The 27,452-nt window shown below is 37.9% G+C and overlaps 2 protein-coding genes across 3 annotated transcripts; one reads left to right on the forward strand and one right to left on the reverse strand.

The window, feature by feature from the left end:
* Positions 1 to 14,985, forward strand: twf1a (twinfilin actin-binding protein 1a). The gene is made up of 9 exons (XM_088340368.1): positions 1 to 145; positions 2,537 to 2,617; positions 2,720 to 2,898; positions 6,234 to 6,329; positions 6,405 to 6,509; positions 10,677 to 10,802; positions 12,949 to 13,099; positions 13,180 to 13,301; positions 13,920 to 14,985. The coding sequence occupies exons 1-9, from the start codon at positions 7 to 9 to the stop codon at positions 14,085 to 14,087; spliced, it is 1,167 nt and encodes a 388-aa protein (XP_088196494.1). The 5' UTR covers positions 1 to 6; the 3' UTR covers positions 14,088 to 14,985.
* irak4 (interleukin-1 receptor-associated kinase 4) lies at positions 9,777 to 27,351 on the reverse strand. 2 transcript variants are annotated; one of them, XM_088340367.1, is made up of 12 exons: positions 27,087 to 27,351; positions 25,401 to 25,546; positions 25,029 to 25,205; positions 23,403 to 23,563; positions 23,264 to 23,328; positions 23,080 to 23,194; positions 21,515 to 21,624; positions 19,571 to 19,757; positions 19,435 to 19,497; positions 19,191 to 19,355; positions 15,121 to 15,182; positions 9,777 to 10,876 (listed from the first exon to the last, which is right to left on the reverse strand). In XM_088340367.1, exons 1-11 carry the CDS (start codon positions 27,245 to 27,247, stop codon positions 15,129 to 15,131), a joined length of 1,404 nt encoding a protein of 467 aa, XP_088196493.1. In that variant the 5' UTR covers positions 27,248 to 27,351; the 3' UTR covers positions 9,777 to 10,876; positions 15,121 to 15,128. The 2 variants fall into 2 exon arrangements, with proteins under 2 accessions (XP_088196493.1, XP_088196491.1); XM_088340365.1 differs by having other exon boundaries at positions 25,029 to 25,208.
* Between the last annotated feature and the right edge of the window lie 101 nt (positions 27,352 to 27,452).

A 27,452-nucleotide genomic window follows, 5' to 3' on the forward strand; every position in this document is an offset into this window, starting at 1 on the left:
TACAATATGACGTCACTACCGGGGAGTACCTTGTTTCTGCCGTTCACTTCCTGCTTTTTGGCTTCCCTGGTTTCCTCTGATCAGCTGCCGGAGCTTTTCCGTGGACGACACGCGAACACGATGTCACACCAGACGGGCATTCAAGGTATTTGACGGCGAATTGTATCTCAACTTTGCTGGTCCCACACACCTGACCTATCGTGATTTTTAAAAAGTAACGCGATTAAAATAAGAGGGCGTTTATTTTGCTTGCCGCTCCCGCAAGCTAGCTTGTGCTTTAGCTTGATTTGTGATGAGTGGTTTTAATTTCAGAAGGTAAATAAATCCGAGTCGGCAGAACCCTAAACAGTGGTTTATGTGACTACTTTATGTGTTTCGCACATTGACGTGTCTGTTATAGTTTTAATCCTGAAGCGAAATCGTATAATGACAGGTTATGCATCCAAATGTGCGGGTGACGCCTTGTTTAGAACCTGCAGTTACAGACTGAGTGACTGGCTGTTACACCAGCAAGTGCTTCCACGTGAATGTAATGGATTGTGTCTGCAGATTGCATCAAATATGTTTGACCACACACATCTTATATCGAAGTAAATGTGTTTGTTTGGGGCCAAAGTTGAGCTTCTGAATTCAAATGCACTGCTGCTGTTGTTTTCAGATTCTGACTATCCAATAGAAGTACTGCAAGGCTTCCTGATTTTTGTCAAACAATTTTAAAAATAAAAAACATGGAAAACATAAAACAATTGAGGAAGCTACATAAACCAGAAAACCAAGGAAGCGAAAACATTTATCCAAGAGAAATATTTGCATTTTGATTACTGCAGCTTGGGGTTCTAATGATTTATATGATTTCCTATAATATATCCACAATTAATGTTAGAAAGAAATACATGATGCAAGTATTTTTAATAAATGTGATAGAGGATTGATGTAGCAAGAGCTTTTTTGTGTAAGTGCTCGTCAGCAGAATAATTGCAGGCCTGAATGTAATTTGTTTTTCTTATTTCCTTTTAGTGGTGTAGGGTTTTGTTTTCTTGTTTTGATTTCAAAAATATCTTTCCTGTCAAAATGACCAGACGTGGGCAATGTAAAGCTTCTGGTTTAGCATACTCCCTATGGGCAAATGTTTATGTATTCTATGATTGCATTGTACATCTGTTTAGTGCAAATATTTAATTGTTTCCTTTTGCAAATGTGTTTGTGCGGTGACAAAACTCATCATGTACTCAACTTGAAATATGTTGCAATTGAAATTGGCCTTTGTATCATTTATTCGGCCACATCCTTTGTTATTAGGGGAAAAAAATCATCACTGATGATAACTGGAACCACCTTAACTCGGAAGCCTCCAACCTTTTTTGAAGCTGAGAACTATTTTTTTATTACTCATCAGTGTGTTGGGCTACCAGTTTGATGTGCATTTCAAAATTAACAACTTATGTTATGAATGCGTTTATAACGTTCTCACCTGGTTGTAGTGATTAGAAGCAGTGTTGAAATATCTCAGAAAACTAAAACAACTGCCTTGCATAAGGGCACTCTTGTTTATATATATATATATATATATATATATATATATATATATATATATATATATATATATATGCTGGACAGCCTAACAACAGTAGCTGAGAGACGAGCACTGAAAAAGCTGAGGTCAATCATGGACAATCCATCGCATCCACTACACAGCATTATCTCCAGACAGAAGAGCAGTTTCAGCGACAGACTGCTGTCACTGTCTTGTACTACGGACAGACTGAAGAGATCTTTTCTTCCTCATGCCATGAGGCTCTTTAACTCCACCCGGCAGAGTAAAGGCCCACATTAAACCACACCACCTACATTGGATATTACCGAATCTTACTGCAATATGTATTCTGTGTAGCACTATTTAGTTACTCTATATAACACGCTACAGTGGGCATTTGCACGTCACACTGGGTATTTGTATATTGCATTCTTTTGGCTTTATTATTGTACTGTTCTCAGCTCAGGGATGCTGCTGGAAATGTGAATTTCCCTTCGGGGATGAATAAAGTATCTATCTATATTATATACCACAGCCATATCCCCCTAGTGGGGGGAGGCTAGAGTCATTCCTGACTCTTTTTGGGAGATTGATTCAGAGGAAGGGATTCCCAGCCCCCCACGTTCAACCCAACTGAGGTGTTAGGAGTCATTAGGTGACCAAACCCCCCAACCCCTAATGCTAAACGCCAAGCAGGGAGGCAACAGGTACCAATGTTTAAGTCTTAGGTATGACTCGGCCAAGGCTTGAACCACAACCTCCCAGTCTCGGGGCGGGCGCCAGACCCTCAAGGGTGCCTCTTGTGGTAACCCCTGCCCTAAGTCATATTAAATATTGTTTATTTATACATTTTAGTTCAATGTCTTAGCAAAGGGCACCAAAAATGGCCGAGTCACATTTGCTTGAATTGAATTACTCGGAACCGGTTATTGATGACCGAGTCAGGGGAAAAAAACTATTTGACACGCTTAGAAAATGTAACTTTTTGAATGCTTTTCACAGCGAGCAATTCTGTGAAGGACGTGTTTGCCAGTGCCAAGAGCGGAAGCGAGTACAGAGTGTTGAAGATAGTCATTGACGATGGTAAGTGCCCTTTGAGATTCTGTAATTAAGTCAGACGTCACCTTGTTGGGCGTAAAAAAAGATGACAAAACGGTGGTTTTTGACACACTCCTGCCCCTCCAGAGCAGCTGACGGTGGCTGACACTGTAAAGGCGTCGGAGAAATGGGACCAAGAATACGATGCCTTTGTGCTGCCCCTGCTGGAGGAGTCCGTTCCTTGCTACATTCTTTACCGGCTAGACTCGAGCAACAACCAGGGTTACGAATGGATCTTCCTCTCCTGGACTCCAGACCGCGCTACTGTAAGGAAGCTATTACACACGAAAAAATGAAATAAATCAGGTGATGGGGGGATTCTTATTCCATGGCTTTTACAAACATGGTACCCTACTGTTTTGTCATATGGTTATGTGGTGTTGGTGAAACTCGAAGAAGTAGTTCCAGACCAGTACTTAAATTCCTATCTGTAATAGACACTTGTATAAGATTCACATTTTTTGCGAGACTGAGGAAGGACAATCTGGTGCAGGCTTCGCTCGACGGCTGCAGGATGGGACAGAGATTAACATTCTTGTTAGCTGGGGGGGGCGGTGGGCAGACTCAGGCTCAGGCCTGTATGGAACTTTAGAAACAATTTCAAAGGCAAAGGACTGATCGGTTCTGGCATGCCTTATTCAAGGTAAAGAAAAAAAAATTCATGATGATCAGCAAACAGTAAACAAGCAGTGAATGGTAAACATGAATCTCAATGGGCAATATTTGCGTTGTAATTTTAAAAGAGGTAATGTTTTCAAATGTGCACATGAATCACTTTTCCCTAACATTGCTAAACAAGTTTCCTCACAGGCCAGCAAACCAAAACAATAAGGCAAAACAAAGATTACTACTCATAGTGTATTTTAAACCACATGCCAAATACAAAATGCTAGATCAGGGGTCGGGAACCTATGGCTCGCGAGCCATATATGGCTCTTTCTATGAGTATCTGTGGATCAGAGACCAATTTGATTGCATGCAAAATTTCTCTATCTTGTTTAAAACCGGGATTGTCTATCCTATTCAGGTACACGTAAAGCCAAACCAAGGCTAAATGCAAAGGAAACACTTCACAGTATATATAGGGCACGTTTTTCACTACAATTTACAGTCAAGGTGTCACACAAAAAAAGGGGGGAAAAAAAATTCGTTTTGTCTGTACAACGCTAAAGAATCCTTTATTTAAAAGTTCACTATATAATCTGTGTTCGGTGTTCAGATACTTTATGATGAATCCACAGAACTGTAAATACGCCAAAACACCGGAAGAGAACTTAGTCATTTGATTGGGTGAGTGGGAGGGATGGGTGGAGCTATGCAAAAAGTACAAGCATTCCCTCCCATCTCTCGCCAAAGGTAAGCACAAAAGGCTCCCTATTCTCAGAATGTTGTGACGTTTTTACAAAATAAATGCTTGCATCTGGTTTTGAAACCAATAAGTATGAAAAAAAGGGTCAAAAGGAGTTTAACCGATCTTGAGTAATTGCAAGAAAGAGACAAGTTTAAAGTGGTCTGTTTGTTGAATTTGGGACAGGGGCTCTGGCATTATTCTCTTTTCATAATTTTTATCAAATCATCAAAAATAAATGTGCTGAAGATTAAGCTTTTGTCTGGGGCGCGGGTTTAGCAATTTAGTAAATTTGTCTCATAATATATGGTGTGGCTCTTTCCCAAAATAAAATTAATATTTTTTGCTTTTATGGCTCTTTGAGTCAAAAAGGTTCCCGACCCCTGTGCTAGATGGTAACGCTAAAATTAAACCCAATTTACAGAGGCCTTTGCTCATTATATGTGTATTTTTTTCTCAATATAAGATATTTTAGTTTATTATTCTAGTAAAAAATATTCTTTAAGGGACCGTGTATAATATTTAGTGCCTCCTAGTCGTAAAAAAACTTTAATTCAGTAGAAAAACAACAACATAGATTTTAATACTTGGAAAATATACATGAGCTATCATACCAATGTTACTATTATAAAAATGAAAAATCACAGGTGGAGAAATTTGTCTTTTTTTTTTTCAAGCATAAGTGGAATCCTTCCTTAAATCACCACCATGTTTGTCTGCCATGTTGTTGCATGCTGTGGCGCTGGTTTTCCTTTGCATTAGACAAAAGTGCCATCTAGTGGTCAAGGATTACACACTAGGACCTTAAAACAATCGCATCTTTTTTTATAACAATGATAGAGAAGTCATTTTTAGATATTTATTACAATCTTAGTTGAAAATATTTTATACCATCTGCTAGTTATTTTTTTTTTGCTACTTTTAAGAACGAATTGTATTATTTCTTTTTTATATACATTTTATGCCATTTGGGTACGCTTTTTTGCTCTGTATCCTTTAAAACATCTTATTGTCAGAATTGCTTTCTCATTTTGTGTGGGATTATCTTATTTGAACACATTTTAAAACATAGAAGTATACTTAAAATAAGTAATATTGTCTCCAATTGCTGAACACTTTGCTCAATTTTTAATCCTGAAAGGAAAAAAAATCTTAAAATTGGAAAAAAAATATCCACCGATCTGCTACAACAGATGATTTTCCGTAATTTTAAGAATAATTATTCCTTTTCTAATAGAAAAATTGGTTAAATTATCATAAATTTTAAAAAATGATTAAAAAAGTGGCAAAATGTTGTGCCAATAGGGTAAGAATTTAGTTTATGTTTTGGGGCAGGGCTACTATGACTCCAAGAGTGGAGCAACACTTACAAAATAACTCTACAGACGCTCCACTACTTATGACCTTTCAACTAACGATAAAAGTTAGACACGATCATTTTTTTCGGGGTGTCGAAAAATATCCAGACATTACTGTAAGTTAGATTTTGTATTGTGTGCACCTCTTTCCGAGTAGAGGACAGTACTCAAGTGCTTCTTTCCGGCGCGTGGCGCCGTGAGAGGTCACCCAGCATCCACCCGATGAAGAAATCCGGCTTCTACTTCCTAGTTTGTGTAAACATAACAACGTGTACTGTAACTTTGACGTTTTTATTGTTTCATATCTCGTGCATGCGTTCAATATGGTTGGTGTGAATTTTAAAGATGAGGTGAGCTGTTTCTTTTGAAATGAAAGTGGAATAAGAAAGCTTGATGCAGTTGAGAAAATGGTAAGATCGACTCAGTAGGAAGTCGCCAATTGTTGAAGCTCAGCTTCCAAAAGTAAGTTAAACTTAACTTTATTTATTTTATAGAGCATATTATTTTATGAAATATTTAATTTTTAGTACAAAACAATACAGGTTACTTATACAAGCCTTAAACATACTTATATAAACCTTAAAAATACAAAATATAGCACTGAAGCAACTTACGAACAAATTCAATTTATGAACGATCGTCCGGAATCTCGTTCCTAAGTAGGGCAGGGTCTATACTCGCAGGAATCTAATACATGTGTACCTGGTGGCATTACGTTGATAATGATGCTTCAATTGTGAGTGTGTGTTGATGAAGCACAATATTATCATAAATATATGGCATAATCACGTTGATGGCCATTTTCCTGAAGAGATAAAGGGGATTTGAGTTGCATGAACATGCTGGCAGAATAAATTAAAACAGTTTCTAAAGGACCCCTTTTGCTTTTTAATAGGTCAGAAACAAAATGCTATACGCTGCTACAAGAGCCACACTGAAGAAAGAGTTCGGAGGCGGCCACATCAAGGAGGAGATCTCTGCCACTACAAAGGTGTGTCACAGATCCTTTCCTACCGAGTCAAAAGCCTCTTTGTGGCTTAGCGCTCACAGTAACTAATACTTGCAGGACGAGATCAACCTCAGCGGATACAAGAAGTATCTGATCTCGCAAGCAGCCCCGCTGCCCCTCACTGCTGCAGAGGAGGAGCTCAGACAGATTAAACTACATGAGGTAAATTTCAATGAAATATTCCCTAAAAGCCAGAGGAACGGGCGTGGCGTGCTAGCCAACCTCAGATTCCCAACATGATTCCCTCAACAATACCCTTAAGAAACCGCAATGACCAGAGATTTGATCATGTGCCTTATAATCCGGTGTTCCCTGTTTGCAGATAAAATTAGAAATGAGTTAGCATATTTGTGCAATTATTAATCATTTGATCAAAAGGTTTCACTGACTACATTGAATAACAATGGTGGCAATGGGGAACGAACTGGATAGCAATGTTAAGAGCAGAGAATCCTAACAACCAGGCTGCTAGGGACATGGATGGTTGTTCACAATTGCATAACTTTAAATGCGACTGGACTTGAACCCAAATCACGGCAGGGAGAGTGTCGGATCCTATTCTCTAGATCACACAAATGGCACATGCAAAGGCACGAGGTCTTATCTCATAATCATTTTGGTCACAGTACCAAATATGTTAGACAAACGAGAACATAAGTGATTAAAAATTTGAATAGAATTTTGTGTGACAAACATTTGGAACATGTGCGGCAGTGCGTTCATACATTACAGTTCAGTTATTGAATTGCCTCCCACAATGCCTTTCTCCTCATTCAGTTTAGAACAAACAAATTACTTCCCACAGTCACTTTCTTTTAATTCAGTTTAGTATCTGGTGCGAGTCGGTAATAAGACACTATGTTCAGGGTTCGTACAGGTGCTTAAAATCCTTAAAGATGCTTGCATTTGAATTTTGTGTTCTCAAGGATTGAAAAGTGTCTACATTTAGGGTGAAGTGCTTATATGTGCTTGAAATTGTTGCCATGTTTCTCAATAAGTGTGCTTAAAAATGATGCTGACACAGTTCTCGGGTGGCTTCGCCTTGCCATGGCATTTTATTCTTCCCTCTTGGTTAACTGCAACTGGCATTATTAGTTAGTATGGCATTGTCCTATGAAGCTTCATTGCGCCCTACGGGTCGTCTAGGACATGCGTATGCAACACGTGAACAGGGCACTATGAAATGTGCATCAGTGCCAGGATAACTAATCAAATATGGACTTTTACGATTGGCCGTGAGAAAAAAAATAAGGTAGTGTTTCCCAGTGGTAAATTATAATTGAAATTATCTGGTGCTTTCAGCAACTGAAAATGTAGGCTACACATTACTGTCAAATATATCGTTATTTACTCGAGATTTAAAAATCATGTATTGATAAATGCACATGCAAGATTAATAATTGCATACTTTGATTGCAGATATATTCGTGTCTCTGCGAAATACTCGATTCACACCAGAATTTTTCTTTTAATGGTTGGATACGTTGGAAAATTGGCCTAGAACGTCCATAAGTGGGGTTGGATTTGGCCATTAAAAGAGGTTTGCAAACTCTTACTGGAATTTTTATTCCATGTGCCATAGCCTGTTGCACCTTATATCATGGAAAAATATCACTAAAGATCATTTCCTGGGTGGTGCGCGTTATAGTGCAGAAAATACTTTAATCACGTGCATTGAAAGTAGGCGAAGGCCGTGTCCTCGCTGAGCAGCACAAGGTCAGCTCTTTGGTTCCTGCCCGGTGCAAAAAGACGCTGACTCATTAGAATGGGAGAGTGAGCAATAGAGGGAGAGAGGAGTCTTACAGGCTAATGCAGGTAACACCCGTTCTGAAAGCTCATTCTTCCCTGCTTAGATCAGATGTGTGTGAACAATTGCACACGTGTTCCAATGAAATGACGGCGGATTTTGTTTATGACCATATATGGAAATGCTTGCAGGCATCAGGCCTAAGTAAAGGCAAGAGAGCGCAGATGAAGTGAGGGGTGTGTTTGCTCTATTCGCTAACATGAGGAATTCTTGGCCAGCTAAGCAGATAAATGTGTACAACCTGCAGTCATGCTTAGTATGCTAGTTTTTTTCAGGAAATGTTCGAGTTAATGAGAAGTTTTTGTATCTAAAAGGCAAATGCTATCGCTTCTTTAATATTGCTTCTTTTCACTCCTGTTCGGCCTCTCGTGAGAAGTATAGATAGCATATCATTTAAGCATTCTCTTATTTTGGTAAGGGTGATGATTCATTATTGTGAAATATTACTTTTGAGGTGTTGAAACTATTTTTAGGATGCACTAAATGTGTCAATTGTAGATATAACATTTTAGAAAAGATATTTAACCTAAGGTCAAACTACAAGGTCAAAAAGACAAAAAGGTTTTAACTTACCTCAGTAAAAATTAAATAAAATAAGATGAAATACTGTAGATCTTTGAGGTGAAAACACTTATATCAGATACCCCATCATAATAAAGTGAATCAAAACTTCTTGTTATATAATGAGGCATTGGTTGGTTGGTTGGTTGGTTGGTTGGTTGGTTGGTTGGATCCCTTAACCACTAGGTGCATCATTTCTTGTGGTGTGTCTTGGGCAAGTACAGCCTGGTGACGCCCATCCCTCTCCATGTTTCCACCCGGTCTTGAACTGGGGACCTTTCGCGCGTTAGGCAAATGTGCTAACCACTGCACTACGGAATTGCAAAGTCCAGATTCGAATATAAGGAACTGTCATGCGTCTCGAGTGCTTGATTTTGTTTCTTTGGGAGATGCCTAAATAAAGAGCCACAAAGATTTAGAAAATGATTATTCTGAGGGGGAAAAAAACCTTTAATAAACCAAATAAAAGTTAATTTGAGGTTTTTTTTTCCCACATCACAGCAACAATATATATTTAGAAAATAAATCATGGGCAACTACAATTCATGCCCAAAACAACATATACTAAAGGTGGGGTGCAAAGTTTGAGGTGTCCTTAAAATGTTTAGAATTAAATATTTTCTCTTTATGAAGAAACAATGCCCAACAGAGTTTAAAGAGCTTTTGTATATTCTTTTCCAATGCGCCTATCTGCTATTATCTCGTTTTTACCTTCTATGTTCTGGCCATGTAGTACATTACGCTGGAGGAAAGGAGGTTGGGGGAGAGTTATTTCACACGCTTGACCGCGGGATTCTTTTATTTATTTTTTTTTAAGGATGAAAATGGTAAAAGCAGACATGGGGACTTGAGACTTAGTGACTTGGACTCGAGTCGACTCGAGTCGCTGTTTTTATGACTTGTGACTTGACTTGGACTTGGCAATCTAAGACTCGGGACTTGACTTGTGACTTGACTTGCCCAAGAAAAAAATACTTGGGACTTACTTGGGACTTGAAGGTGAAGACTTGAGACTTACTTGAGACTTGCACATGTGTGACTTGGTCCCATGTCTGGGTAAAAGTAAGAAAACTGCTGTTTCAAATACAGTCCAAATGACCCAGACCCCCAAAAATATGAAAGAGAAGGAGTTTATTTGAGCGCATCTCAGAATTTCTCGTGCATGCACGTGCAACAAAAGAAGCTTGACAGAGGCTACAATGATGATTTCAGCCAGAAGATGGCGTTAGCGGGTAGAATATTTTGAAGTTGCGGACACCACCTTTAAAAGCATTATGGGGGGAAACGTATTACCACTAGTGTTATTTTACAGCTTAAGTACTGAGATGGCAACAAGCAATTGGTTTGATGTTTCATTGCTAATTAAAAATCACATCTCAATTTGTTAGTACAGTACAAACTAAAACAAAACGTTGTCGTGGTTTAAATAGGAACTGGAACTCTAAGTATCTGTTCGTCCTAAAAGTTAAGTCGTGTTTATTTGAATAGCCCTTAATCACAAAGACTTTCAAAGGGCTGCACAGACCACAGATTATTGCAAACCACAGGCTATTGTTACACCATGCCCTGATCTAAAACCTACATGAGGGAAAGGAAAAACTCAAAAACCTCAACATGAGGAAAATGAAGAAACCTTGAGAAGGGAGCGCACATGATAGTATGAGTTTGTACCCAACTATATTGAGACATAGTAGAATTACTTCACACACAAGTGTACAAAAAGAATGTACTCACGCTAAAGCTTGCTCAATTATTATATAAAAAAGATAATCACGCAAAGTGAACAATATTAGTTAGAAATTTTGTCTACTAAATATATACATCATGTGTATATATATACATGTATATATATATGTATATATATATGTATATTCATTCAACATAAAAATATTCTGTATCTGTATATATTAAGTATCTGCAAATATTTACCATCTATGTCTTTGCCTCTGTGGTGCATTTAGGTTCACACGGACATTAGCGTGGACACAAAGCACCAGACCCTCCAAGGCGTGGCCTTCCCCATGCACCATGCTGCCATGGCAGCGTTGGAGCGCTTCAGGGACAGGGAGATCAACTACGTGCAACTGGTGAGTGAGTGAAGGAAGGTCCAGATGATGCTGCATTAGGCTGCCTTTTGTCCCGTCCTCTTTGGAGACTTTGTCTAGGAGCAAACACAATAGATTTTTTTTTAAATGCAGCTTAAAAGGCCTTTGTGAGGGTTGTTGACATGGTGTCATATGATCTCTTGACAGTTCAGGACAAAACCCGGGATTGTGTTTGAGATTTCTGATTTACTCATCAGAGGATTGGAATTTAAGATAATCAAAAGCAGCTCTGTTACATTTTGAAAAACATTCTTACAGTTTTATAAATTACATACAGTAGACCCTTGGATACCATAATCTGTTCTAAAGATGGGATTGGAAAATAAGATTGTTTTATGGCAGGCGATATAACCCTATGGTAATAATGTCATTAGTTCCAACTAAAATAGATTTTCAAACTTCCTCTCACAAGATATTCCATTACCTTAAAATATTGTTTTTCTTTAATCATCTTAATAATTGTGCCAATCGCTTAATGGTTACGAGGGTAACAATGCATGCGGCTTCTTCGTATTTCTTGGTAATCATGTCCATGGTTATCACATTTTTTGCTTTTCCGGCTAGCGTCACTGTAAGTTTTGGGATCCATAGCTAATAAAGTGTTTATGTACGACGCACAGAAGATTGTAAACTGAACGGAGAAAGTCATTTTCGGAATTTATTCAGCCAATAGCATATCGGCAACTCCATGGTGCCTTATAAAAAACCAATGGCAGACCAACATTTAAATCAGGTTTTGTATGGGTGCTTGAAATTCTTAAAAATGCTTGAATCTGAATGTTGTGTTTATAAGGTTTGAAAAAGTGCTCCGATTTCGGGTTAAGTGCTTGTTAATGATCGTTGCCATGTTTCTCAACAAGTCTTCTTAAAAATGATGACACTGCTCGCTTCGCTTTCTCATAGTTTCTTCTTCCCTTGTGATTAACCGCAGCCCTCATTATATGTATGGCATGGCAACAGGTGCATGCTACCCTGAAACAGGGCACTTTGAAATGTGTACTGGTGCAAGGATTACGCATCAATCATTGACACTAATTATGCGCCATGCAAAAAAAATGGTAGCGTTTCTCAGTGGAAAATTGTAATGGCAAGAACTACCTGCAATTGAAAATGGAAGCTACATATTACTGTCATTTCTTTTACCCAACACCTATATGGGGAGAGATTTGTTTAAAAAATAAATACATTCGCAATTTACTCAAGATCTCCTGATAAATACGCACTCAAGATTGAAAATGGCATATGTAAAAGGCAGATATTTGTGGCTCTGCAAAATAATTTTGATCTACATTAGATATCTTCTTTTAAAAGTACTGGGGAAACTGGAAAATTGGCTTTGAAAGTCCATAAAAAGTACTTGGATATGGCGATGAAAAAAAGATGTACAAACCCAATTAAATGATGGCGCCCAATAGCAGATATGCATCTTATAAGCACCTAATTTGCACAAAGGTACAAACACAAAATTTCCACAATAGCTCACAAATTGAAAAGTGTGGGCACTCCAGTTTCAGACCCAGATTGACAAATTGATGTTATGGTAACAGCTTATTACTCAGCCTTCCAATTGAGATTGCTTTTTATGCTCTGTCGCTCTCGCTCTTAATTGAAAACAAGTACACTTGATTGACAAACTAATGTTATGATCAGAGCCTTCACCTGAACGTGCTTCCCTAAATAAGTTAACTACACTTTTTACTCCTTCTTAATCACACACAGCTTTTATATCACGGACTTTGTAAAATCTCAACATCAGCGGTCTTGATTAATAGGCATGTCGTTACCCAGGACTTAGCAGAGCTGATGCTGTTTACTCCGCTCTAACGTTAGTCTTCCTGCTTCAGTGCTTCTGCTCCTGCTTGCTTATTCAATCAGGAGGCGCAGGATGAGTAGCGTTAGAGACAGAAGGCAGGAGAGAGGGAAAATTGAGTCGGCTGTATCTGAGACTTAATAATCAGCCGGTCCAATAAATAAATATCTGTTACGATATCTTTCAAATTCTTAAAAATATCGGTGTCTATAATGGGCCCGCCTGATAATCAGTCGACCTCTCATATTTAAAGCAGTTCATGTGTACCATTACATCTCCTTAAACCTGACTCATCCTTTTCTGTTCCGTGGCTGCCAGCAAATCGACTTTGACCAGGAGCTGATTTGCTTGTGCAGCACCGAGCCAACAGACCTGAAGAGTTTGCCTTCAAGGATTCCCACAGACGCCGCTCGCTACCATTTCTTCCTTTATAAGCACTCCCATGAGGGCGACCGCTTGGAGTCCACGGGTGAGAAGACAAACGTGGCACATGTGTGCGGTCTCCATTGGGGCCAACCTTTTCATCCTTCCTTTTCCCTTCTTTTGCAGTCTTTATTTATTCAATGCCCGGGTACAATTGTAGCATCCGAGAAAGAATGCTCTATTCCAGCTGCAAAAACCCTCTGGTTGACATGGTGGAAAACCAACTGAAGATGGAAATTGAGAAAAAGGTATGATATATTTTATGCTCCAAGTGAAATATTAACATCATTTTATATTTTGTCCCAATGTGATTAAATAAAAGTAATGAGTTATTTAATTTTACTAAAATTACTTATTACACTGAGCTACCAAATATTGAGAATCTTCCGTAGTTGACCTCAGTTTATGGCAAATTACAAATCACGCATTTTCTATAAAAACTACAAAAATCAAAACAATAAATCAAGCTATGTTCATTTTTTAATTTAAATGTTGGATTTTAAGAAATAATAACCTGTTACATTCATACAAATTTTGTAAAAAGGTTAGGAATGATTGCAACAATGTTGTTTTAAATTATTTTTGTTAAGTGATAACATTGTATAAAAACCACTACAACTTTAAAACGGAACTCTCAAATGCAAAAACATTTAAATGTGAAAGTTATTTGTATCCATTCTGAAATGATTTTCAATGTTTTTCAGCTCTGATTTGAGAACTCATGATACAATTGTATACAAGTGATTGTTAAGGATGGTGTCAAGTGGTAGCTTTTTGATACAGTATTCAACATGTGATTTGCTGAATTTGTTTTAGCACAAAAAAGTCGAAATAATCTATCACGGGCATGTTTTTTGATCCGTTAGATGGAAATCGACAACGGTGACGACCTGACCAGCGAGTTCATGTACGACGAGGTGCATCCTAAGCAACATGCGCACAAGCAGGCCTTCGCGAAGCCAAAAGGCCCCCAAGGGAAGCGAGGCGGCCGTCGGATCACCCGACCCCCCGGCGACGGCCAGGAGGACGATTAAACTCCGCCTCCTTAACTTACACCCTGTGCACGTTCCACAGTGGAACATTCCAGCGATGGGTGCGGTTATATTTGCTTGATTTAACAGAAAAAGGAGAAAAAATTAATGATTACCTCGCATCCCCATCACAGAGCTCGCTATGCACGCCGAGGACAACCAAGCAATGGCACATTTCAGCAGTTCCCATTTGTAGCTTGGCAAATGGATGCCGATTAAACTTTGTGATTACATTCCCAACCGTTCAAAGTTGAGCTCCTTTGCCAGATTTTTGTGTAACTGATGTGTTTATTGCACCAATGTGACAATACCCACCCCTCCTCTTTTTTTATAAACCCACATCCCCATTTCCTTTCAACTTGCATTCCTTCAAGTCCATCACAGTGTGTGTAATTGCACAAACCTATAGGTGCTCTGAAAGCAGAAATGACAAAATGATCCAACTGAGTTATTTTAACAGTTCATTTTATATTGCGGGTTTTTCCTTCAAAAAATAATCATCTGCTGAGAAACTTATTTTTCTATGCAAGTGCTGTAATTGTACATACTGTAGCTGTGCGTATGTGTGTGTTCTGGTGATGATGTCGCCGAAGGGCTTCCACTAAAAATCATCCTTTGAAAGTCATCTTTTACCCAATCAGAACCCCAGAGCGGGCGGGGGAGGGGAGGTTGCTATCGAATAGGAAAGGGAATATGTGTTAATCAAAATGTTACCACAGTCACTCGTCTACTGATGAACTAACATAGGGCAAATAATGTGCTCACCTCATGGTCAAAGATGGGGATGATCCCTTTGTATCATTGTGTCGTTAGAAATATAAGAAAAATCACGTTTGGTCTTATTTGTTTTCCTACGGATCGTTTTTTTTCTTTTAAAAAGAATAAAAATATTTAAATTGCACATCATTGTGTTTACTGTATTTATTGAAACGGGTCCATACCCACTATACAGTTTTGATCAGGACTTGCGGAGGGCAAACGTGGCATTTTATTTGTAATAAACAATTTATTGTGTTGTAGCAACAATAATATGTACCTTTAGTCCTAGGTAAAAGACTCCACTAATTTTTTTTTGACTCCATCCAGCTCAGCCACCACCTGTTGACACAAATTGCAACAGCAGAAGACAAATTATTTAACATAGTTCTCCAACACGCAAAGCAGAGATCTTGCTAGACTTTGTCCAGTGTCTGAAACAATGTCTGCCCGGACGCCCGGGGCGTGCATCTTTTACGTCGGGCGTACAACTTACAAAACGTCTCAGCCCGGGTGGCCGACAACTTTTTCAAGGAAAAAAACGAAAAAAAAGCGAAAGATTTTTTTTTTTTTTTTTTTTCAAATCAACCATTTATACCGATTTCGAAATCTTCGTTCGGTTTGGAAATTTCGGAATTTCAGTTTGCTTGGCAATTTGCATATTTGGCAGCCAATCAGAATAACTTTGTGTTTGTGGACGTTCCCGAGCGTTATAAGGTCAAGCATTTGCATATCATTTTGCAAAGTAGACGCACAGAGAACACAAGAACAATCGATAAGTGATTAGGAATCAAGCCCAAAACATCAGCCCCAGAAGAAATATTCAAAATAAGCTAAGAAAATTTCTGTCGCTACAAAACCTAAATGTACATTAAAAGCATCGTGGAATGAGGAGTTCACGTGCCTTGTAGCAGACGATGCAACACAAACATTGCATGAATGAAGATGATTTAATACAGGTACACACTCATGGCAGATGGAAAACAGCGATGTCACATACATGCAATGAATGTTATAAGTAGATTTATAATACACTTAGTTTAAAGTGTTGTTCTGTTATATATTCTGATTGTCAATCCTTAATACTTCGAAACAGTGTTTTTTTTTTGCGATGAGTTGTCTTATTGTGTTTCAAGTTGTGAAAATTGGGGGAGGCAACTTTATGGCTGGGCAGGAAACTGAGTTGTCTGCCCTGGTGTCCGGTAACTTTTTCTCATGAGTTTTAGACACTGCTTTCTCTTATATACATGGAAAAATTAATATGTTTCATGACACACATCAGCATGTGATGACGTAATCTAAATGCTCTGTAAACGAGTGTTTTCATCAATGCTGGAAACTAGAATTATCTACTTCTACAATGAAAAAAAGCTGCTTCTATGTGGAAACTTGTGTCTACTACTAGGGCTGCACGATTCACCGAAATCTAATTGACATTGCGATGTGAAGTAGTGCGATTGTGTAATCACATAACACTGCGTTTTTTTCTCAAGGATTGATAGAAACCCTAACATTGTCCCCCCAAAGAGGGCACCGTTTACTTAAATTCAACATTTTAATAATCCTGTGAAATTTACCTAAAGTCTTAAACCAAAACAAACTCAAAGTAAATTGAACTTTGTTGCTGAACCGTTAGGAGAATCTGGAGAGTTTTGGTTATCTTTTCAAAGGTAACTGAAATAATCATTGCAAGTGCTCCTTACATGGAACACACAGAAATAATAGCTTTTACCCTTGCCCGATTTTTTTGGGGGGGCATAGCATGGCTATAGTATTAACCCTTGGATGCAGAAGTGGTATAAAAAATAGCCCTATGGGTTGTTATTCTTCAAAATCTTTGAAAATGGAAGTAATGTTATAGTCATATTTAAGTTCAATGAATGAATGAAAACTTTTATTTCGAACATAAAAATAAAAACAGGACAAAAACAATGAGTCAACAACAAAATAATGTCACATAACATGTTCGAAAAAGGGTAGTCAGAAGCAGATGCTTATTTTTCCTACCCCTTTATCTTCCCTATTAAATACATTTTATAGATAGCTCCTCTTGTGTCCAATACAACAAAATCTCATGGATATACTTATTACATAGGTCAGATATCAATAATTATAATAGTTACAATAATCACATATTTTATACACTAATCTTCGCAATACCCATCCCTCAACGTCATAATGCGCATAATGTCACCTCGGCACCCGTGATAATAACAATAAAAATAAACACAATACTTATAACAGTTCTGATGTAATAATAGCAACAATAACAAGTTAACCATAGTTAGAAATGCAGTATTTCCAATCTCCCTCATATCCCATTTTCTTAATCCCTGTATTTCGCCAGTAATGCTTTTTTGTAATTAAATTTGAACACATGGATAGTTGGACATTGTTTGAGCTCATTTTGCAAATTATTCCAAAGTCTGACTCCACACAAAGACACACACATACTTTTCCTAGTGGTTCTCACCTTTGGGATTTTGAATTCACCACAGCCCCTCAAGTTATAATTTCCCTCTTTCCGAGTGAATAATTTTTGTATGTTTTCTGGCACTATGTTTTTGTTGACCTTAAATAACAGTTGTGAAGTGAAAAATTTTATTAAATCATCCAATTTCAATAATTTGGACTGCATGAATAAAATATTGGTATGATCCCGATATCCTACCCTGTGTATGGTTCTTATTGCACGTTTTTGAAGGATAAAAAGGGGCTGTAGTGTAATTATTGCCCCAGACTTCTGCACAATTTGTTAAATATGGCAGAACGAGAGAACAATATAATAAATACAATGCATTATAATTTAAAAGAAATTTGGTTTTATCAATTATTGAAATGCTTTTAGATACCTTAGTTTGTATGTGTCTGATGTGTGTTTTCCAACTTAATTTATTGTCTATTATGACCCCTAAAAACTTAATTTCTGATACAATGTCTATTGCGACACCATCCATTTTTACTTCTAAATCTTGATTTGCCTTACGATTACCAAAGAATATTACTTTGGTTTTATTTAAATTTAAAGATAATTTATTTATATCCATCCATACTTTTAGGTTAATTAGTTCGCGATTAATACAGGTTACCAAATCAATATAGTTATCATTTGAATAGAAAATGTTAGTGTCGTCTGCAAATATTACTATTTTCAATAGTTTTGAAACATTAAAAATATCGTTAATATATAAATCGAATAGCTTTGGTCCCAGTATAAAACCCTGTGGTACTCCACAACAGATGTCCAAGTTATTCCTCATAAAACATGTTTTCCCCCACTAGTTTTGACCCCAGTCATGAAAGAGTGTATGCACTTCTGGGTCATGCATCCAAGGTTTAAGTACTTACAAAAAAACAAACTACCACAGAAAATTCACTTTCCTTTAAAAATCCAAAATCGCTTCGAAATTGTTATACTGGTCTGGAAAATCGCAATACGGTATTTTTCCCAAAAGCATTCAGCCCAGTCTACTATTGTGCAGAATGCCAGCGTCAATTTTTTAAACACATTTTCTGCTTGGAAAACTGACATCTTCTAAGTTGAAAACATGCAGTGTTTTTCAGCACAGAGTTAGTCTTATCTATTATGATTTATGTTTATTTAGCCGCATCCATTGTTGCATAAAAAAGTGTGACTTATACTCGAGTGCAGGGGTCAACAAGCTTTATGAAGGAGAGCTACGCTTTTGTTATTGATTCACATGAAGGGCTACGAGTTTGATGTCCTAATCAACTAATCAGTTATCACTTTTTTGTTACTATGTTAAGGTCCTTAGAAAATGATAGGGATATTTCTTAATGCCGACCAGCATCTGGACCAGGAGCATGTCAACGTCTGCATCGCCAGAGATGGGAAGCTGCGTCGTTGCTGTCATGCACTTTCTGGACAAATTTCAACATATTACCTATTGTTTTCTTTTATTGCTATTCATTATGTTTTGTGTACTGTTACCTAATGCTGAATCTATTCCACCCTGGTCATCCTTGAAGTGGGATTGCCACTTGAGAGACCCATTATCAAGCTTTCTTATACTCATGTCGAGGTTTTGCATTTTTCCTTGCCCGCATGTTGGTTTAAGATCAGGTGATGGTGTCATTGTAATCCTGAGCAGTCCTTTGAGACATCTTGTGATTCAGGGCTATACAAATAAATTTGACTTGACTTAAATGAAACAAAAGGTTTATTTTAAATGTAAATAAATCTTTGCCGTCATGTGAAAATCCATCTGCAATTTAATTATTTTTACATGATAGCGACAATTTACTATAGTTGGCACTTTTTTGCATTGATGCCACATAAAAAAAAAATCTAATGTGCAGCTAGCTAACCACATTTGGCATAACACTTACCTGGCTGATGAGTGGGCGCCTGTTCTTCCTCTCGTGGAGACAGCTGCAGGCCAAAACATAGACATTCTCCACCTGGCTTATGTCCCAATCGCTCATTTTTTTGTCCACGAACGCCTCCAGAGTTAGCCCCTCGTCCTCATCATCAATGTCGTACCTCACATCCATCTGCCTCAGTGAGGTAGAGTTTCCTTATTTGACCAAACCAATCAACACTGTTGTTGAGCAAGAGATTAAATTGTCTTACTAAAAGACTGGGCTCCCGGTTATCATCTGCTGGAGATAGGCCAGACACTATTTCTAATAGCACCTGCATACACAAAATTTCACAATTAATTATTATTATTATTTTTGGTTTAACTTCAACGCCGTCTACAGCTTACTACTCCAAAGCTGAATACATCCGATTTGGGAGTGATTTCCCCCCTTAGCGCCTCAGGGGCCATGTATGCGCAGGTACCAACGATCCTTTCCGTTATCATAGTTGATGCTGTATGCTTGGCCGAAGCTCTGGTCAGGCCGAAGTCCGAGATTTTGGCTACCAAATGTTCATCTAAAAGGATATTTGCACTGTGGAAAACAGCAAAAAAATAGTTTGTGCATGCTGGCTGGCATTCATGCGATTTTGAGTTCACATTTAGGACAGTTTGACATTTTTGGTTTGATGTGCTCATATCAGCGAGAAGAGTTAAATATCACACAGCTGGAAGCAAAATAACTGGAAACAGCAAGTGAGGTCACTAGTAAATATCTTAAGGATGAGACTAGAAACGTACTGTTTAATAATTTGAAAAAAGGCAATGCATGTACCAAAATTGTCCAATATTTGTATAGCTTCAAGTAGCAGTAAGCAAACATACAAGACCCAATTTACTTCCAATTGTAGTCAATGAGTTGATAGTTTAGTAGACATTCAAAACAAGGAAAGAAAACCTCAATGCACATTGAAATCATCAAGATAGGTAATTCCAATCTGTTCTAAAGGTCCTCCCCTTCTGCATCTATGAATTTTATATTATTCCTTTAAACAAAGGGGCCTTAAACTCATACCTTTTTTGGTGAGGTTGGGGCCCAATCAGGTCTTCCACAAAAAAAAAATCTGATAAAAGTATTCCACAGTCAAATATATATATATATATATATATATATATATATATATATATATATAACGAAACGAAATATTTTTTTTTTTTCTTGAAAAAGTTGTCGGCCACCCGGGCAGAGATATTTTGCAAGTTGTACGCCCGACGTAAAAGATGCACGCCGCAGGCGTCCGGGCAGTTATTTCAGACACTGCTATCATATAAAGGTGCAATATCTAAAATACTCGTAGGTCGAGAAATTTGATTTAATTTTACATAATGTGAGCCTCACTAAGAGGAGGCTAACATGATTGTCCGCCATCTTGCTGCTACGGGTACCAAAAACCTGACGAAATGCTGAGGAAAATAGATCAAACAGAAATGGTCATTTATGCTCACTTTGAGTCTCCATGGTTTGTATTCTTCCTTGTGCTTTCAAGAACTCATTTTTGCTTGCAGGACAGAATACAGCATTATCTAGTTGATACACACTTTCATATTAAGGTGGGGGCCTCAAACTATCCTCCCAGAGCCGCAATAGGCCCACAGGGCGCGAGTCTGAGACCCTTGCTAAAAATTAAGTCTGATTGTCGACTTTTAGACCGCAGTTTCCAAACTACTGCGCAGGACCAATATTCGGCCCACCAACCATTTTCCAGTGGCCCCCAGTATGCGCTAAAATGGCTATTGCTATCGAAATAAATGAGTGTCCAGCCTTTTTTTTTTTTTTTCTTATTGCAATTATAGACTTATTTTTCTTTTCGTTAAACATGTTTTTTACAAGCAGAATTTTTTTCACTCTCTTTACATTGTCAACGTTCAAATTGTAAACATAATCATGAAAGTTCTGAAGGTACAGAGAATAAGTTTAGCGCACTAAATAGGCAAGTTATTTAAAAGACAACATCTTTAAAACTGAGACCTCGGTAAATTATAATTGAAAAAAAAGTAACCAATGGATTTTTCATAATTTTTGAGGGGGGGCACTTGACCAATTAAAAGTGGTCCTTGGTTTTCTATTTTCTTTTTACTGGTAGAAATCTATACTTTCAGCACAAGCTAAAATTACCACAGTGTTAATAAATGTAAAAACATGTTTTAAATTCTGAGCTAATTATAAAAATTCCTAAATTAAATGTAGTCAATATAAAACCTCAGTGAGGTCCACGTTTTATCTTTTATTTCAAATATGTATGAAGAAAGCCCCTAAAAAACAGAAAGGTAAATAGACTTTGTTTACAGTACCTTTTTACATCTCTGTGGATATGATGGTTGCTATGCAAATACTCCAAACCACTTGCGGCACCATCAGCTATCAAACATCTCTGTCGCCAGGAGAGCGGAGTACTTCCCTCCTAAAATAAAATAAAATACTCCAAAGAATAAAATAAAAAAACATCTATATCAAAATTGAACAATTGTTGATTGTGTTGTAGAGCAAATAAGTCCAGCAAATAAATGATTTCCACTTTTTTGTTTCAAGTAACTCACTTTTGGAATGGATGGGACGACTGTGACCTCTTTTGTACAGTTCCCCTTTGTACTAATTCACCATGTACCATCATGACATCTGATCAGTTTTGAATGTAATTAAAACGTCCAAGGCTACATATTGATGAAATAACGTTCTCACCGTGCGTAATTATGTTGATTGGAGGGGCATTCTCAAGTATAGAACATTACGCAAATTTCTCACTTATTTGGCTTTCTAACCAATTTAGCAACTTCAAACACCACCCACTGATACTGCAAGTATCAGATATCTAAGACCAAAGAGGCGTGATCTGGTCAAGCGTCCCTCCGCAAGAACAAGTAAGAGGACGGTTTCAGATTTAACACCATGTTTGCTGGTTCATTGGAATGAGCGTTTTTTTCTGTACAAGGGAATCTCCCCAAATCGACTAGCATTATAGCGGGAAACTTTCGTTTTGTTTGTAACTTTCAGCGGTCGAAAATTTCCATAATCTCCGGCGCCTTCCCCCCCTTCCTTTTGTTATCATTGATTCTCTGTCTTAATAAATTGTGTATGCCAGGGGTGTCAAACGGGTGGCCCTTAGTGGGCTGGATCAGGCCCGTGAGACAACGCTCAGAGAAGTGCAAGAGAAAAACGAGTTGCAGGTTGAAATATGTCCACTTGATTTTGCCCAAGCCATGTGCCTCTCACGAAGATGCTGTAGTTGTATTTCTTTCTGTCTCTCTTGTTCTCCCTTTTTCTTTTACTCTGTCTGCGTTTTTCTTTTTTCTCTTTGTCTCTTTCTCTCTGTGTCTTTTTACCTTATTTTCCCCTCTCTTCCTTTTTTTCCTTTTTGCTCTTTTCTCTCTCTCTCTCTTGCTTCCTCCTTCTCTTTCCTACTATTCCTCTTTTTATCTTATATTTCTCACATTCTCTCTTTCTCCCTTTCTCTTTCTTTGTCCCACCTTCTCTCTTTTCTCCCTCCCTCCTTTTCTTTCTCTCTAATCTACTAGTCCGCCCCCCAAAAGAATGTTTGTTCTATTGTGTGGCCCCCCGAGTTAGAATGAGTTTGACACCCCTAGTGTATGCTCTTGCAAAAAAACGGCCTGGTTCATTGTTTCCATTTTCTTGTGATTAGTAATTCATATCAGAACTCAAAGAAATTAAAAGTAATAACAATCTAGTTTATATCAGTGTAGGAAATTCTAGCATCCTTCAGAGAAAGAAAATATTTATGGTGGAGCACAAGTAACATCTAGAGGCAAATTTGTGAACTGATTTCAGTAAAGAATCATCTGTTTCAACCCTAACAATTTTCAAAATTAAAGCTAGGAAAATCCCTACGATGTGCACTTACAAAGCAAGCCAGTCTGTCCAGTAAGGATCCATTAGCCATGAAGGCATACACCAAACAAGGGTACTGTCCATCACTGCAGTAGCCCACCATGTCTACCAGGTTCTCATGATTTAAACTGCCACAAAATACAATTAGTTTTAGAAAAATCGTTTTTGTGGTGTCATAATCTTCAAACAAAACTCACACGGTCAGCGTTTGAACCTCTTGATTGAACTGAATTTGCAGCTCATCGGGCGAGATGTCATCTATCTGCGCAATCAAATTGAAAACTGTTATGTGACATCAACTGGTATTTGGTAACAATAAACATTTGGTTTACTAACAGGATTGAGTTTTTTCACAGCCACAGGTTTGTCCCGCAGGAAAGCCTTAAAAACAACTCCGAAGCCTCCTTCACCAAGCCGGCAGCCACCGTCGGATGTGGGACGCTCGTCAAAGTTCCCGGTCATTTCCATCAGCTCGTTGTATGAAAAACTGGTGAAACCTAGCACATGGTGGCAAACACAAGGAAATACTCGATGAGTTATCACTGTAGTTTATATGGTTCTGTAAATTTTCCTGTATTGTGGTCAAAATGAGCAGGTGGCAATTCCAGCCAAATTTAAATGTAAAATACTGTCATTTGTTGCCTCTTTCTTTAAATTCAATATTCCTGCTCACAACAAATTATAACATCTGGACAAATATTTTAGTTAAAAAGTGATATATCATTTAAAAAAATGTTTATTGTAATCCCTCGTTTATTGAGTTTAATGGGAATCATGATAACTGTTTATTTGAAATTGTCTATGAAGTCTGAATATATCATTGCTCTCAGGTTAAAAAAAAAGGTTCTCCGATGTGAAATGCGAAAACCACGAAGCAGCCCTCCAATCTTGAACATGCGCTCTGCCGAGCCCTACTTGCTGCAATAGTCAACTGGCGGGAATGGAATAGCCGCCACACATTTGCTGTTCGTTTTAGGAAGAAAGTACAGAAGAAAGGAGCCGCCAAGCGTGACAGAAATGTGCTCTCTCTCGCTTTCAACAATAGTCGACTGGGGATAATGGATCTCGGTCAAAACAGTGCAGTACACTTTAGGGAGAGCACAACGGGATGCCTCAGCGGCCGGGAATTATGAATCACGGCAATAATGGTGCATTTCATTTTCGAAGGCCAACAACGGCAGGCTTCCCGACAATAATGTCTTCTGACAGTCCCTGCTTACTGAAATATGGGATTGGGGCTAATGGATCAAGGCCACGTGAGTGAAGTTCATGATAGGTAGGAATAACGAAAAAAAACGATAGTGGCTAATTAGTGAATTGCAGCATATTAGTCACAGACTACGGGTATTTCGTTTTTACACGAGCTAAGACTTCAGACCATCATTTAAAACACATTGAAAATTAGTTATTGAAATTTTGCACATGATTAATTTCTAAATCAATAAAATATTAAATGTATATCTTGTGAAATTGTAAATGTCCACGCTAATAAAATTGGGTTTTTAACAAACCCTACAATGAAATAAAAAAACCCACCCCATTAGCAGAAAATGTTGCTCTTTTTAAGTATGTTTTCATTGTTCTTAAAATGGGTTGTCTTGTTTCTTAAAAAAGACATAAACTGATTAACGGAAGTCAAATTGTCTGGTAGTTTTGGGGCTTTCTAAGGATTTTTTTTCTACCATTTTTAGAAAAAAAGCAAAAGGCTCAAGCTTCTACTAGATAATTTGGCTGGTTTTAGGTGTAAATCATTTAAATGTATAAGAAAAACAAGCTGAAAAACATACATACAATCTAGAAAAAAATACAATTTTAAATAAGTATTTTTTGTCTACCAGTGGATTTTATTTTAACTTTTCGATACGAGAAAAAGAATGTTTTGGAAATATTGCATAAAATGTTTGAATGTGGTTACACTTTTAAAAAGTACACCACACATTTCTAAAATTAACTCAGTTCAACCTTTCACATCATCTGGTTCTTCATTCTCCACTGGGACGGCAATCAGAAGCTCTTCGGCAACAGGCAAAGGAACCGTCGTCTTTGTTTTAGTCGTCGTCCAGGCTGGCAAAGTTGGATATGTGATACTGGGTTCTTCTACTGCAAGAGAGACAGGAAGTGTCTCCAAGGAGAAGGCCTCTTCTAGTGAGGTTGGCAGAAGAAGGTGATAAAACATGAGTATGATCTGATAGACTTAGAACCGAATCCTATATATGCCAGTATAAAATACATTTCAGTAGCAAATTTCTAGACACCGTTGTGAGAGCTAACTAACACGAACCAAAATATTTTCCTAAATCATGTTCATTTGGGACACAAAGAAATGTATTTTACCAGGTATCAACACACTGGCAGGTGCTAGAAGCTTGCAATCCTTGAGAATGTCCACCAATTCTCCCACTGTGGCATTGACCATGCCCCAGTCACGGAGCATCTCCAAGGTGGGGCTTTTCCCTTGAGCCACAAGGCCCTCGAAACGCCTGCAAGTACACAGAAGAAATGTTTTTTTGTGAAGTGTTTTAAGTACCTGCCATGTTTCCTAACAATTCAGATGGAAGCCAAAAACGTACTCATATTCTGATCCAACAGTTCTACATAGCACATTGATAACTTAAACAGGATGACTATGACTTTTGGGTAGGTGATGTGAGTCATGTCACATATGCAGGAATAGATCAAGCCATTTGAGCACATGGTGTATTAACTGATATAACCAAAAAACAAAACAAACCCCCCCAAATCATCTATAATTTTATTCATTGGTCCTTAAAGAACTTAAAAATGAGCAGTAATAATAAAATCCGATTAAATTTTCAGGAAAGTACAAGTACCGTTACTGTACATATCTTACATTCAGATAGTTATTCATTATTTTTAGAAAAGGTAAAAAAAAAATATTACAAATAATTACTATAATGAGGACTGTTGATGAGGAATATTAGCAAAAATGCAACGTGCAGCACAGACAGGCACGCAGAACTCGCATTACAAGGTAAAAAGAAGTCGCTTAACAAGATATTAGCACACAGCAGAACCATCTAACATTGTATGATAAGCCCCTTTCAGGTGAAGTACACTGATAAGAAAGAATACATTCAGCAAGTAAATACTTCATTAAAATATGTGGATTTGCATTCATAACTATCTATCTACCCTGGTCATATCCCTCGAGAGGGGTGACCGACAGCAAGACAAACACACACAAAAACAAAATAAAAAAGGGAAAAATATAGCAAAAACACAAACAAAAAATGTTGGACCATGGCCAACCTAAATGCCCAAACACCCGAATAAGTTAAGCACCTTGTCACCCAAGTTGGTTATGCTTTCCTCCCTCCGGATGAAACGGGACACAGGAAAGCGGCCATGTCACTCGGGTCAGGGTGACACAACACAATCTTCTGTTCAACAGCAGGCCCCGACAGCTTTTGCTGGTTTACCCCTGCCGCATCATACAGGTGCCCTGCCCATTCATTAGAACAGGTCTAAACATCCCACTATCCTTTTACAACACCTCTCCACTCATTCCTATCACCAACAAGAGCTCTAGCTTCCACTATATTTAGACCTCTTTCCTGGAGTGCACTCATAACACCATCCATGTCAATCGCGGGATTCATAACTACTAAATGAATAATGTGATTATCAAAGTTATAATTGTATGGAGAAGTAATAAAACTAGTATAGCTGGGAAACTCCTGCGATTGTGACAACCATACTCAGTGACCTATTTTAACAATCTAAAAGTATTAAGCGCAGGGAGTTTCCCCACACTATTTTCAAACGCAAGCTATTTATAAAAAAAGGCAAAACTCCTTTCTTTATATAGCCTATTGCCTCCTAGTGGTACAAGGCAGTTCTTTGGGTCAAATAATAGACACTGTCCCTTTAATGTATCGAACCACGTAGGCCAAAAATATCTAACACGATAAATAACTTTGAATTCATATTTATTTTTTATCTTCATTTCAGTTGTAATACTAGAAAGGGGGAGCTGGACTTATAGCAAACGGGATTTACCTGACATGATGCTGAGTGTATCGAAACTCGCCGTTGGGTTTCCGGATGGAAATGATGACTTCCCTCCACACGTCCAAGGGGTCCAAAAAGTCGGCCAACTGCCGAAGTACACCGAAGGGGAGTTTACGGATATAAGTCGAGCGACTCACTGAATTGTTCATTTTATCAGGAAATTCTGAGATTAACGCCTGACTTTGGACAGCGACATGTTTTCAAGCGAGGTAGAATATTTGTCCAATATTGGGCAACTTCCTCAAAATAAACGAAGCCCCGCCTACCACCCCTTGCTTGCTCACGGTGGAAATGGAAATTAGTTTTTTATATTTGCTTTAGTATTACTATTAGCATTATTGTTATTTGTGTATG

The sequence above is a fragment of the Urocampus carinirostris genome, chromosome 7 (assembly GCF_059441175.1).
Source record: "Urocampus carinirostris isolate Australia breed hairy pipefish chromosome 7, RoL_Ucar_1.0, whole genome shotgun sequence".
Classification (NCBI taxonomy): Eukaryota; Metazoa; Chordata; class Actinopteri; order Syngnathiformes; family Syngnathidae; genus Urocampus; species Urocampus carinirostris.

What these genes read in the sequence shown, in the direction of transcription:
- twf1a (XM_088340368.1), top strand. Translation starts at nt 7, where the DNA reads ATGACGTCACTACCGGGGAGTACCTTGTTTCTGCCGTTCACTTCCTGC. An exon ending in GAAGATAGTCATTGACGATG is followed by an intron (nt 2,618 to 2,719) that starts GTAAGTGCCCTT and finishes CTGCCCCTCCAG; the next exon opens with AGCAGCTGACGGTGGCTGAC. An exon ending in GACAGATTAAACTACATGAG is followed by an intron (nt 6,510 to 10,676) that starts GTAAATTTCAAT and finishes TGGTGCATTTAG; the next exon opens with GTTCACACGGACATTAGCGT.
- irak4 (XM_088340365.1), bottom strand. Translation starts at nt 27,247, where the DNA reads ATGAACAATTCAGTGAGTCGCTCGACTTATATCCGTAAACTCCCCTTC. An exon ending in CTGTGAAAAAACTCAATCCT is followed by an intron (nt 23,329 to 23,402) that starts GTTAGTAAACCA and finishes TTGATTGCGCAG; the next exon opens with ATAGATGACATCTCGCCCGA. An exon ending in ACCGGGAGCCCAGTCTTTTA is followed by an intron (nt 19,356 to 19,434) that starts GTAAGACAATTT and finishes TCACTGAGGCAG; the next exon opens with ATGGATGTGAGGTACGACAT.